A 14,654-nucleotide genomic window follows, 5' to 3' on the forward strand; every position below is an offset into this window, starting at 1 on the left:
ACTGAACGTGGCCTGACCTCTGCCCAGGAATCCCATGTGTACACATAGCAGCATAGCAGGTTTAAAATTGGCAGACTATCTAAACAGACAGGCCAAGTCCACGTTCATTTGTTTGCCAAACATCTCCTAAGTAGCTATTTACACCACAAATGTGCTGTGATACTTAAATGTTTCAAGAATGTTTTCCAGGAACCAAACTTGAAAGACAATAAAATTAACGATTACGGATCAGCAGAATGTCCCAAAGTCTGTGTGCATGGGGAGGGGGCCATGTGCGAGTAGATCAGTGTATATTTAACACAGCACCGTGCTCTGTGCAGACCCTTTATGCCTGGGTGCTGTTAGTACACATAAGTGCCCACCTTTGTTGCGCATTGCTGCCCTACCGGACAGATAAAGAAACTGGAGCTGAACGGGCAAAGACGCTCTGTTCGCACTTATGTGACTAAAGGTACAGCCAGTGTGTAACAAAGGCGCATCGATGCACAACTCCTATATGTTTACAGTTGCTCTGAGGGTGCGAGGGGGCCTTAGAAAAGAAGAAGGAAAAGGGGTGCTGCACAGCCAGATAGTGCCATGCTTCAGGGGGACCTGAGGATGCCTAAGAACGTGGATCAACTGGGAGAGAGAGATCTCTGAAGATGTCAAATGTACCAACAATTCTGAGCAAAGATGACGCTGAGGCCGAGCACAGGAATCCAGCTAGTTTAGTTTTGAGCCAGACAAACTCCTCCTGTACTTCAGACCCCATGGAAAAGGGTTACTCACAAGAAGAGTTTCTGCTTAGCACCTGTGAAGGGCATTTGCTCTGACTGCCAGCCATCCAGAGGGCCAGGCCCTCTGCAGAAACAAAATTTCCTCTTCCCCACTCTTGGAATTGCTAAAGCCCTTTGTGTCCAGGCCTGGATTAAGTTGAAAATCACAAACACACATCTGCTTTTCGGTTAGCCAGATGAAATATGCTGATATTCAAGTGTGAAATGGAATAACTCCGGTTGTCTCCACTGGGCTGAGTTTGGGACAGCTCGGTCAAACATACTGAAATGATTTCATGAGAATTCCTGAAGTTTGGGAGCGTAGGGGAAAGAAAACGCAAGAATGATTTTTACCTCTCAAGGCTGCAGCTTTGCTTTGGGACGGAAATGCTGGAGATCGTGGGAAGCAGTCAGCGGAGACGGTGCATCTACAGCAGTAACCTAGCAAGCTGCCGCCTGTGACCACCAACTGTCGTCAGTGACACATGATCACTGACACGGTGGCAGGCGCACCCTGTGACCTAAATGGTGAAAGTTGTAAAATTTGACAATAGTAAATGGGAATAAGCCAGTAGAGACCCTTCAGAGCACGAATCTTGGTTGCTAGTAAAATAAAACCATGTATTTCCCTTCTCATTGTTTAAAAGAAAAGGGAAATATTCTCTTCAATATGGAAGCTCTAAATAATAAGTAAAACAGCCATACTCAAGTGGTACCTAAAAATTAAATTCTATGAGATGTCTTAGGGGGGTCAAAAGGCTTTCTGTGAATGCCAGGCAACCTGAGCTCCACCCCAAGAATATAAGTAAAAGGCCAGGTGTGATGATGTGCATTTATAATTTTAGCACTCCAAAGGAGAGCTGGGAGGTACAAGCAGAAAAATTGCTCAGAGATTATGAGTCAGCTAGCCTAGAATATTAAAGCTAACTATCCTATATAACCACATATGCACGTATGTGTTTTATATATACTGATCTACTCATACATTGCCTCTTCTCCGTTCACACAGACTTTGAGACATTCTGCTGAGCTGTAATCATTACATATAGAGTGAGATATAGATATATGTACTTATATACATATATGTAGAGAGAGAGAGGTCATATGTCTGTATTACAATTAAAGTATCTAGGAGGCAATGTGACATTACTATCAAAGACAATCTGAGGTGAAGGCTCTCATGGTGCTGAAGATATTGGTGGCTATAGAGTGGCCAGAAAACATGAGACTTTATTAGTATCTGTTAATATTAGATGTTTAAACAAGCAAACCTTGCTATTTCAGTGGCATAAAACCCTTACAAAGTATTTTTTTTTTAATTCCAAAGTCCTAATTATTTTCCTCAGATGTAACAATTCCCCTCTTGTTACTTCTGAGGCCCTGGGGCATGTGCCAAACTCTTCTGTCCCAAACATGCAGGAAGAAGACTGGCATCACACTGTCAGGGGTGGAGATAGGGCACAAGTTACACAGTTTTACTGCTCATGTCCAAAGGCAGATCTTCTGTCTGGAGATTTATTCTGTTGAAAGAGTGAGAACTAGGGCAGAGTCTTTTGAACCCTTCAGCAAAGCAGTCCCCAACAGAGAGTTAGGTCTGGTTCCATGCACACTCCATGTCCACACAACAGTTAGGTCTAGTGAGCTCCTAGCAAGTGCCTGAAAGATTAAGCATTGCCTTCTTGGACATGGATTATTATGTGATTAACAAAATAATGACCAGGGAGAGAAGCGGGGTACTTCTCTATCATGTATAAGGCCTTGGCTTTAATCCCCAAGATCCTAAGAAGGGAGAAAGCTCACAGGACCTCATCCCCAGACAGAGACTATAAGCAACTGGAAAATGCAGTTATCTAATACCAAGGACTCAGCCCTGAGATTATGTACACACAAGTACATTACATGAGTAGGTTATAATTAGATATTTAGGAGTGTTCGTGTGTGCATATGTGCATGTGTGCGTGTGTATGTAACAAAAAGCAAAGTAAAAAAAAAGGAGAACAATGGGGTGTATGGGATAGTTTGGAGGAAAGGAAAAAAATGATGTAAAATTATATTATAATTTCAAAAATGAAAATTGTTATTAAAAATAAAAATAGTGTAGTTATATCAGAACCTAAACAATCTACAGTTGCTCCTGGTTTTACTTTTCTGGGCCTCAGGTTGCTGACCTTTAAAATGAAAGCATCAGATAGAATATTGGGTAACCTAATTACATTTATTAAATAATTGTTAGTGTTTTATATTTTATTTTTTCCACATATGTTAAGTGTCATTCGTAATCACTAATCAGGATGCAATCAGTGTTGCTATGAGTGGAGATCATTCCTATTCGATCAGAGAAACACATTAAGTACATTTCAATACGTAAACAGCTATAGCTGTGTTTTATTATTATAGAAATCTTAGGAACTATTTCTGGGCATCACTAGAATTAACTACATGTCTTTTCTAACCTTGTCCCTGTAATTTAGTCCCCAGTGCAGTGGCACAGGTAGACTTCTATTTTGACTAATATATACTGATGGAAAAATAAACGTATATATTAATTTGTGTAACAATTGATTGGATGCAGGTGCATATGAATAAATATTAAAATTTATACTCGGTATGAGGGTCACTCAATACTTGAGATATATTAGTAATTTCTAAAAAGAAAATTGAGTAGTACTGAAAATATGTTGGATCAAAATAAATATATATCAGGATTCAAGAGCAAAACAGAACGAAATCAAGGACTTGCACATGTAAAATCTCGGGACAATGTATAGAACTCCCTAATTCTTGTGCCAATCCCTAAACATGCTAACAGGGCAGGGAGGAGGTCCACTTCCTCAACATTTCAACTTCTTCCTGAAGAATCTCTTACAGCTGGTGGAGCAAGATGAGAACGACACTGAAAAATTGAAAAGGAGAAATGGAGAAAATTTCTCAATATTTTTGAATAATTTACATATGTTGAATGGTATTGTGATTTTTTAACTGTATTTTTAACCAAATACAGTTTGAATACTTCTATATTAATATAATTTTTGACTAAAAACAAAACCTTAAAGCTTAGTCCAAAAGCATTATTAATAGATGCATTTGAATATATGCTTTGATTCAAAATCACAATGCCATTAAACATATAAAATATTTTACAATATCTAAAAAACAAATATTTTCCTACCCCTAACACTCTGTAGAGTACTACGGAAATCTTAAGACAAAAGATAATTAAATTTTAGGGGCATGTGTCATATCCCTATACTGGAAGATTTTAAAAGTTACAATGCTTTCTTTCTAAATTTAATTGAGTCAATCCTTCATAATTCCTTGCGTTGGACAAAAGAATCTTAAGGTTCATCATTTTTTAATGTGTAGTATTAAAAATTTTGACATTAAAAAGCAAAAAAATGCAGAAATAGTTCTATCAGACATGAAACATGGCGCAAGTTTGAGCAGAGTCATCCGGCTCCATGCAACAGAGGAATGAATCCAGATGTAGCCATGACATTCATCTCCTCGTCTTTAATTAATGAACTGATGGGCTCACTGGCAGAAGAGAATACCTAATCACGTTTCTCAGCAGATAAAAAGATCCGTATGGAAGACCACTTAGCTAGTAAATACTACATAAGGAAGACCAGGGAGGGTTCATTATAGGATGTCGTTGGCCAAATCCTTTTAGTACTATGTTATAAAGGAAAAGGCAAATCCTTGCTTAGTCTTTCCCTGATCCTGGTTCTCTCTACCTATCTGCTTCATCTCTCGGATAGTGTACCTATTACAATGCCTTTCCTGGTGACATCATAATCCATCAAGCACATTTGATCCCAACTCATGTCTGTCCAAGGTCCATTCTTACTGCTGAACCCTAGACTTGGACTTGTCCAATCACAGGTCTTCACTCGATCTTTTTCAGCCAAGACTCAGCTCCACTTTTTCAATCAAGACTTAGCCTACACTCCTTGCTACCACCCTAAGCCTCTGTTTGAATATTTTTAAAACAAAGGTTTCACCCATAGCAGGTATTTAGTAAACATAGATTAAATGAATGAATCTTTGAAAAAAGCAAGATATATCCTTACACAGAAAATATTTAAATCAAATTGCCTTGGTAGAGAAAATAAATCAAAGCCGTATTAGAATGATAACTATGATAGCCAGGGAGTTGGTGTGACTTACTTTCCCCCCTCTCAGAAACAAGGGAATATGGCTTGAAACATACCACCTCTGTCAAAGTCTCATGCTTTAGCTCCATTGTTTTGACTATTTATAATGGTTATTTTCTGAGTGTGAAATTATCAGTTTTGTTTTGATCACTCCTGGAAACACTATCATTTATGTGTTAGCATAATACATTCATGGATTTATGAATACAAATGAGTCTACAATTTAATGAATCTGCACTTATTACCTAATATTATCACTGTACTGCAAGAGAATTTCCGTGTGCATTTCTGAAACACAGCAGCTGTAGCAGAATGGTCCAAATGACCAAGGCTCAGATAACCAAGTTACTCCTTGGCATGTCCTGTAAATATCATTAAATAATCAATACTTTTAATATAATTAATGATGCCTCTATGGAAACAGGGATGTGGAGCTATACAATTTTCTCTTAGATGTGGTAAAACCATTGGGTAACTAATGTCAAAGTGTTACGTCATCCTGGTACACTCCTGATCTACTTCTCCATTTTTATCAGAGTTCCATCTCTTAGTTTTTAGAACTGAATTGTCTTTGTAGCAGAAAAATTAACAGCATCCTAATTAGAAATGAAAAGACTCCCAAATCAAGAGTTCTCCCATGGAACAATATTTCTTTGATGGATTTAAAGAACTCCAGAGCAAAAGACATGTGGACTTTTAGAATTGTAGTTTGATGAGGGGACCTAGCAAGGCTGAGTCACACATAGCAGACTTAGAATGAGCTGAGGCTTGCAAGGGGAAGAGTAATTCTCAACATTCACTTTTCTAAAACTGCTTACTTGCACTATTTCATTACAACCTCACAAGGATTTTATTTAATATTTTAATTTTGTATTTTGATTACCAGTTTGAATACAGTCATAACATAGAATAGAGTAGATAGATGGATAGATAGATAGATAGATAGATAGATAGATAGATAGATAGATAGATAGATAGATAGACAGACAGAGAACTGATGGAAAGAATAGTGTTTTACGTAGCAGGACTGCTGCTCTGGGAAGAATACATTAATACTTTTTGGTTTTTTTTTTTTATTCATTGAATTCCCCCCTTATACTGTTTGGTTTGAGGGATGTGTGTGCTTCTGTTGACCCATGCTCAGGGAGGCCAGAAACCAACCTTGGGTTTTGTTTCCCAGGACAACAATGCACATTGTATTCTGACAGTGTCTCTCACTAGAAACTGGATGTCACCAATGCAGGTTGGCTGCCCAGGAAGCCCTCTAGGCATTCTCCTGCCTCTGCTTCTGTGTGCACCATGGCTTTTCTTATGAGTTCTAGGACTCATATCCAGATCCTTCTGATATCAACCACTTTGCCAGTGGGTCTATTGCACTAGCTATACGATATGATTTCTAAATGTGTCCACTAATATTCCGAGTATGCTCTAGGAATCCTACTGTCTACAAGTAACTTTGACTCAGTAGACAGTGTATGGGCCCTGCTTCCATATACCCACCAACTTCCACACAGAGAACTCCCAGCTTCTCAGTGTGGAAGTTGGAATCAGTGATAACAAGAGAGGAAAACAATGGAAACTTCAGAAAGAACCTGAGTCCAGGTCACAACATCCAAAGCAGCTATGAATAGATGTTTAGTTCTTCCCAGATAAATTTATTTACCATAAAGTAGACGATTATTTGAATGTTCTTTGTAAACATTCCAGGCCATGAATAATTTAATATGTGATTCTTTTTCTCTTTCAGGAACATATGCATAAATGATATGTAGTATATTTATTTCAGTTATCTATTATAACAAAATCTTCCTGTGTTCCTGATGCTCTCCCCATTGATGCTTCCTAACTTGAGGGACTTTTATCTAGATTTGTTAGGAAAACAGAATGCTTTTTATTATCTGCTGTAATCTTAATCTCACTCACAGAATATTTAAAAACCTCTCTGTGGAAATAATGTAGATTTATGCATATCAATATTTAAATTATTTTCATTCCAGGAATTAAAGCATAGATGTAAAGGGTAAGTTTAGCATATGCATGTAAAGCTAATAGATTCAGAAGTGGTGTGGCTGATGAGTTAGATCACTGAATCTCTAAACGTGCCCCATCTTTGAAGTACTTTGTCAGATTGTGCTGCATGGTCGCGTGGTTTAACACATTGAACGAATGTGCTCACCTCAGTGTTCCCACGGTATGAAATTGTGTATTGGACTTTGGGATTCAGAAGAAAGAGCTGAACAATTCGAAATTACAAATTTTGAATTACTGCACTGCGTTACGTACACTTACATATCTGTTAACTCTCCTAATAGAAACAAGTCTGATCGAGCTGATGGAAGGTCTGTGTTTGTGCCTTCAGCACCACCGGGGAGCTCTGCGCCTGCTCCAGGCTCAGAGAATGTTCACAGAGCAAATAAATAGCAAATAAATAGATGTTGAGCATGTGGATTTGGCTCTGGTGAGCTTCTCAATCACTGCATGCTTTATCGATTTATTTATTTATTGGAGAGGAAGTCACACACTCTGTAGCCTACCCTGGCCTCAAATTCATAGTACATCTTCTTCCTCATTTTCCTCAGCGTTGGGATTATAAACATGAGTCACCATACCTGACTCTGCATACAATTTATATACTGTATTTTGTGTGTGTGTGTGTGTGTGTGTGTGTGTGTGTGTGTGTGTGTGTGTGTGTGTGTGTGTAGAGGGGGATTTACGGTCACTGTCTCCTTTACCGAATATGTAATCTCTTCTAGCACCTTCTTTATAGTAAGCAGAACAATGGTCATCCAAAGATATCTATATCCTAATTTATTGTACCTATGAATATTGTTTTACATGGCCAAAACATCCTTCCTGATCTGACTAATAAGGACTTTGAGAGGGGGGAGATTATCACGGATTGTTTGTGTGGGTCCAGTGCAATGGATGAGACCAAACACGGAATATGGAAGTCAGAAAAAAAGAAAGAAAAGAAGCCTTCCTTACAAAGGCCCCACCTGCTGCTGCTGGATTTACGGATGGGGAAATAATCATAAACAAGGAATGTAGGCAGCCTGTAGATGCTGGGAAAGACAAAACAAGAAAACAGCTTCCCCAGAGCCTCCTGAAGGGAAGCCACAGCTGCCGGCACTGTTTCATTAGCTGAGCAAGACCCGAGTTTGACCGTTGAAACTCTAAGGTAATAATATGTTCGCGAGGTTTTAAGCCACTGCATTTGTGGTGATTTGTTACAGCAGCAGTGGGAAACTAATACAGCCTCTGACATCCCTTTTAATCTCCTGCAGCTCTGCACAGTGTGCGTGCAAATAGAGACCCAGTTAGCTCTCCTCAACGATCCTCTCCATCAAGTCTCCTCACAACATATCCTTGCTTACTACCATCTCCATGTCAGAATGTGACGCCTTACCCAGGTTTTCTCTATTTGCAAACAATTGAAGCTTAACATGAACCGTCTTGAGACAAAATGGAGAGGAGGGGGAAGAAGAAGGAAGATGGAAAAAGAACAAGAAAGAAGAGAAGGGAGAGGACCGGGAGGGTACAAATCGACCTTCACGGGGGTGACATTGGCCTCCTCCCAGCCTAGATCAGGGCTCTGTCAGTTCACTGACACCACGCTGCTTGCTTGTCTTTGTGTGCAAACCTCTATATGCCCATGATTTATAAGTTTTTAGTGGGAATAAATAAATAAACTTCCTGTTTGTTTAGGAAAGGGTTTTGAAATGCAGCTAGCTTCTTTTCATTCATTCTTCATGGATATAGCCTGTAGGGAGAATCTCATTTCTGTTTCCCCGGACATCTTGACTTTGTTCTAAGATGGTCTCACTCCTGAAAATGAGTGTTGGGTGGTAGCCTGAGGGCTCTCTTCTTCAAGTCACCTCTCTACATTCCTTGACTGGGCTTCTCACAGTAGGATAACCTTACAATAGCTGGGCCTGGTTCTGAAGCATAAGGTAGAACTTTCTAGTTCTTCCCAATGTGACACTTGGTAGCTATGTTATGTTCTATTAACTGAAGCAGAGTACAGGAACCAGAGTGGCAGCCAATGGAGGACAAACAATGCATAAACCCGCATGGGCAGCACTGCCAAGGTTCACCATGGCCACCTAAGTGGCAGCCTCCGGGCTAAGAAAGGGACGGTATGCCTAATGGGTTAAGTCAGTGCTGGAAATCATAGAACACAAGGGAGGTGTGCCTGACAGCACATTCTGGTCTCTAGGCTCCCACAGTATTAGAAACTGTTCAGTACATAGGGCCATGTTCCATTCTAAGTATGTTTCCTGTATGACTTGGGCTTTGTCTGGAATTGAGGAAGTCATTACAAGTTTAGGGTTAAAGTTAAAGAAATGCAAACTTTATTTCCATTTATTATTTTCTTAGACGGTGAATAAAACTATGTTAATATCTAGCAAAGTGCACTATAAAGCAATTAAACTGCATATGATTTGTACAGAATAAACCGCCATGTGATGAATCCAGTGGCAATTATTTGCCGTAACCTTTTTAATGTGACAATTCCTTGGATGTACTAGTGAAATATTTCACCCTTCAACTTCATTTTTATGCTGTGTATTTATTCTTAATAGTACAGATTCCAAATTGTCAAAATACTTGAGCTGATTTATGGTAATTAGCTTTACGTTAGAACATTTGAAGTACATTCAATTAATTTTATCTGTCTGGCAAAGTACAATAAGGTCTTCAGCTCTGTAAAGTTTTCTTTGTAATATTAGCTATGCATTTTGCTGGGGGATGTGCTGGACTCAAATTTCCCATTTGAATTTGATCTTCAGAGAAGGAACGTGCAGTTTTTGGGATTAGGCAGTATTTACGAAATGTATACATAAGGATTATTGGGGATAGCATCACCGAAATCCCAGACTGCTCATCAAACACTTGTTGATTAATCTTACCTGCAGCAAATAGGAAGCAATAACAACAGCATAAATTATTCAAGGGCTCATAATGTGGAGGTGGATTCTTTAAGGATCATGTTGAGGAACAGTTGGGTAGGAGATTCTCCGTATACTTATCCTCTCAAGTCTGTGTACAAAAAAGCTATAGATCCATATGGGATGGATTAACAGTGATGCTTTTGAAATGAAATTAAAGATTCTAAACTTTCATGAAATGGTGTGTGATCTTTACTAGCTAAAGCTGTCATTGGTAGTTTATCCTAAATATTATTTTTCTCACCGAGGATATTAAATCATGGATATGAGAGATTTATTTCAAAAACAAAGAAACAAGCAAACAAACAAAACCCCCTTGGATTGCTTGAGAGCGAGTTTAGGACTTTGCCTTAAAATCTGCACATAAGCAAACTTCTCGATTTTATGAGTTGGGATTTCCACTGTTAGAGGAATTCAAGTCACTGCTGAACTGAAGACTTGTCCTGAGCTGGAGAGCATCATATATAAGAAAACTCAGCTCAAACTTGAATGGAATGGAGAAGACCAATTTAGAGCAAGCAGAGGGTGTCAGGTCCTCTTAACTGGCCCCTTTAGTCCAGTGATACATTTTTTATCTAGCTCAAAAGCAGATAGAAAACTCAGAAGATGCCTGACTATAATGAGATTACTTCTCAGAGATTCACATTCCTTAGAACAGTTTGAGAAACAATATTAGAAAAGGCAGGTTTACTCATATTTGCATATGTGAGTTGGAGACGATCTACAAGTCCTATGATTTTGAAAACTTCGTACTAACCTTTTTCATCGGATACTTTTTTGGGTCTTAATTAGCTATTTCCTATTTTTTTTATTTTTCTGGAGACCCAAAGTGAAAATGCCAACATATTTCACAATCTAAAAGGCATCATGATATTAAAATTTATACTCTTGCTACTTATAAAGGCAAACCACATAGTTGGGTAATTAAAATGTAAATAGCTCATTGTACAAGCCATGCAGGTTGGCTGGCTTTTGTTTTTTCATAAAATATGTTCAGTCAAGAATGTATGTGAAGCTCCATGAGTAAGTGCACTCTCTCTGTTATTTTCCAACTATTAAATCTTATTTTATTGGTTTCCACGGACATAAACCTTGGTGAGGTGGTGGTCCCATTTTTCCCAAATAGTTAGGGATAAAGTTTATTACTTTCAACCCAAATGGGTCATGGCTGTTTAGAAAGAGAAATGGCCTCCTGGCATGGTTGCTAGAGATGACTGGATCCAGCTGGCCACAGTGTGGGTTTGTGGTATTCGTTGGATATGTGTGTTCATGGCTTGTTTCTCTGTGTTTCTTTCACAGCTATCGGCAGGACCCTCATCCCCCGTTATTTTAGCACCGTATTTGAAGGAGGGGTGACAGACCTGTACTACATTCTCAAACACTCGAAGGAGTCGTACCACAACTCATCCATCACAGTAGACTGTGACCAGTGTGCCATGGTCACACAGCATGGGAAGCCCATGTTTACCAAGGTATGAGCCAGGCTTGGGTACAGCCACATCCTTCAAAAGAGCTCAACTGCTTCTTCACTTCAACAGCTAAAATAGAGCCTTTGTTTTTATGCAAATAAGTCTTTGATAGCTGAAAGAATGCTTCTCTATTGTACAGACAGTATTTGTGCTTGGTTATTTTGAAAATGTTAAAGAAAGTTCAAATGTGAACAAACAAGGGAGACATTTCACTAATTACACCTCAATTATTAACTGGAAGGCGTCTGAAATCAAAAGGGAAGAATGGGCTAGGAAATCTAAAGGTAAAAGGTTGCTCCCTCACGGTCTCAGAGATTCTAGGATTGCAGTGTGTCAGCCAAAGAACACAGCAATGGTCACAGTAGAGCTAAGGCAAAGAAGACGGGGAGGTCCAGACAACACAGTGTTTGAATCCAAGTTCACAGCCTGTGAAAGATATGTAATGTAAATCACAGAAGGCAGAGACTCAACACCATCTTCTACATATTTCCAACCTGTTACTTCAGTCATGGACAGAAAACCAGCATGTGGAATAGCCCCCTCACTGAGTACTACTCTGTCATATAAGCACGTGATCCCTGTGCATCCCCTCCGGGTAGAAAAATTAGTAATAACCAAATAGTCACAGAATCTAGCAAATGAAGTTTATTATTTATGTTTTTGAAGTCCTGGTGATCAAACTCAAACCCTTGCATTTGCTAAATGCATGCTTTACCAGTGAGCTGACCCTTCAATCCTATAGTAATTTGTTTTAATGAATACTTACTCATGCAATATTGACTACAATTCAGCATGGTTTTTTTTGTCATATTAGTGATAACAGCTATCTCTTTTAAAACAAAACACAGATGACAGCCCTTTCTAGTTAGAGGGTGTTGAATTATCAGGGTTAATTACCAAAAATCATACTGTAAAGCTTGAGACATGTTGCTTCTGCAATTTTGCTTCAAGAATAATAATAATTCAATGTTTCCTGTTAGTATCGTTGGCCACATTAGTATATATCAGAGTTTCACAGTGCCCACGATGGTGTGTGAAGCCAGAGGCAGGGACAAGGGTATATAACACAAAGGAAAGCCACCATCTACATCTGACTCCGTAGCATCTTGATTTTGACAGGCATTTTTCCTGTGACAACAGCTAGGGGTTTTCTTTGCATAAGAGTTAAACAGAGTCGATAGGAATCCGTCGAAGAACTGCTTTGTAAGAATGCTGAAGTCCATGCTAGGAAGAGAGTTTCGCTTAAGGAAGGAAATGTCCTTTGGGATGAAGGCTTAATTTGCCCATGACTTGCTTCATTCTGAAGATAGAGGACATTTTCATAATCATGCAGATAAGATGCACACATATCCCTTTCTCTTCTGTGGATACAAAGTCTCACTAGTGCAGGAAAAGCCTCTCTCTCACTCTCTCTCTCTCTCTCTCTCTCTCTCTCTCTCTCTCTCTCTCTCTCTCTCCCCGATGTTAATTCTTTTAGCTGATTCAAATAAAATATGCCACCTCCTTATGCTTTAAGAGAAACAAAACATGCTAATTAAATAAAACTTTTCCACCATTCAGAAACTATGCTGGGTGTCTGCGGCCATTGAAAAATTTAAGAAGCATTTTTCTGTCGGCCATTTTATATATTGAGTCAATGTTTCTTTCTCAGGTCAGGTCCAAACTCACAAAAGAGCACAGTGAGTTGTTCTCAAGGGATATAATGGAATATTTTAGACTTGTGTCAAACCACACCCCACCTCACTTTTCTGAGGAATCCACAAGGCACGAAGCGCTTTTCTCATTCTAGTTAAAACACCGATGTTTGCTTCTTGGCTGCATTTTTTTTTTCTGGAATGTTCCCTCTGTTCCCTGGTGTGTTGTTTGTTTGTTTGTTTGTTTGTTTGTTGTGTGTATTTTGGTTTTCTTTCTTTCCAGGAAAACAAGGCAATGACTAGAAAGATCTGAACACAGCTTCCTTGGCTCTGAGACCATCAATTATTTGGACCACCTACGTCATTCTGCTCCAGGGCAGGATTGACTATTTGCCTATTCCTGTAATAAATATTTCAATACTCTGATGAAAAATATCTCTTTCTAGGACATGTAGTTTCATTATAGCGACTTAATCCAGATGCTAATTATGCACATTTATTTTTAGGAAATTTGATAGGATTCAAAGGATACATTTTCTTCTCTCTCTCTCTCTCTCTCTCTCTCTCTCTCTCTCTCTCTCTCTCCCCTTCCTCCCTCTACCCTTGATGTTCACTATACTACTCTAATTTCCTTCTCTTCTTATGTTAATTAAAAATAACTTAGCTGCATGTAATAAAACACTATGGCTATTTTAAACAAACAATAAGCCAGTGACTTCTTGGTACCACAAAGAAAAGAGAATTGTAAAACCTGTGCTGACATTTTAGTCTCACTCCTGGAATGTTTTTAGCACATTATGTGTCTGCAGCCTACATTGTTCTAATTTAGACTATCACTAAACTGTTTCTCCCCAAATAGCGTTTGACCCAATGGCTCTGAGTGGCTTTTATGAAAATTTGGTCAACTAGCGAATCGGAAATCAGCCACACTCCTAATCAACAGAGATATTAAATATCCCTCAGGGGTATAGTGAGCATTTTGCAATTTCCTGATACCAGGAACATTATAGATTAAGGATAAATATGTAATTAGAATTTTTAAATGCACATAATAAAGCCTTTCTTTTATGTTTTCAATTTCAAATCAAATAGAAAAACAAGGCTTAATAATCAGAAGAGCGTGCCGGGAGCCTCTCAGAGCCCAAGACCCTTGAGTTATATTCAAGGATGTGAACATCTGAACCTCTGAAGATTCTGAGAGAGCCACTGTAAATGTAAATTCTTGGATTTTACAAATTAAAACAATAGTTACAACCACTGCTGAATACCTTCATCACTTCTGCAAACATAGGTTTATGGATTTTTTTTCTCTTCTCAATTATTTATCATGAAATTATTTACTACTGAAACAAATATAACCTAGAAGCACATTGAATAAATATGATCTAAATGAATACTTCTCACTTGAATTTTTAACAATTCTTTCCCATTCTAACTTTACCCTGTGTATCACATTACAGTCTATAATTTCTTCTGTTGAAGATCATATCCCCCTAATTAATTAAGGATCGTATCCCCTAATATACATTTACATGTGTGATATCTCTAGATAAAATTCAGAGAACTTTTTTCAGATAGTATTCTAAATTCTCTATTTGACTCATGCCATTGTTCGTGTATAAAAATACAAAACTAAACATTCCTACCTATTAAAAAATGCACACAATGCCGTGAGAGCTGTTGAATCATACGA

At 38.5% G+C, this 14,654-nt stretch overlaps 1 protein-coding gene across 10 annotated transcripts in view; it reads left to right on the top strand.

Annotated features, from left to right (window-relative positions):
• Ldb2 (LIM domain binding 2) overlaps nt 1-14,654 on the top strand; it is a 324,996-nt gene that overhangs the window by 246,274 nt on the left and 64,068 nt on the right. For all 10 annotated transcript variants that reach the window (XM_032916616.1, XM_032916619.1, XM_032916618.1 and 7 more), the window contains exon 3: nt 11,158-11,330. In XM_032916616.1, the coding sequence (XP_032772507.1) occupies nt 11,158-11,330 (173 nt within the window). The remainder of the gene's footprint in view (nt 1-11,157; nt 11,331-14,654) is intronic.

This window comes from Rattus rattus, chromosome 11 (assembly GCF_011064425.1).
Source record: "Rattus rattus isolate New Zealand chromosome 11, Rrattus_CSIRO_v1, whole genome shotgun sequence".
NCBI classification, from domain to species: Eukaryota; Metazoa; Chordata; class Mammalia; order Rodentia; family Muridae; genus Rattus; species Rattus rattus.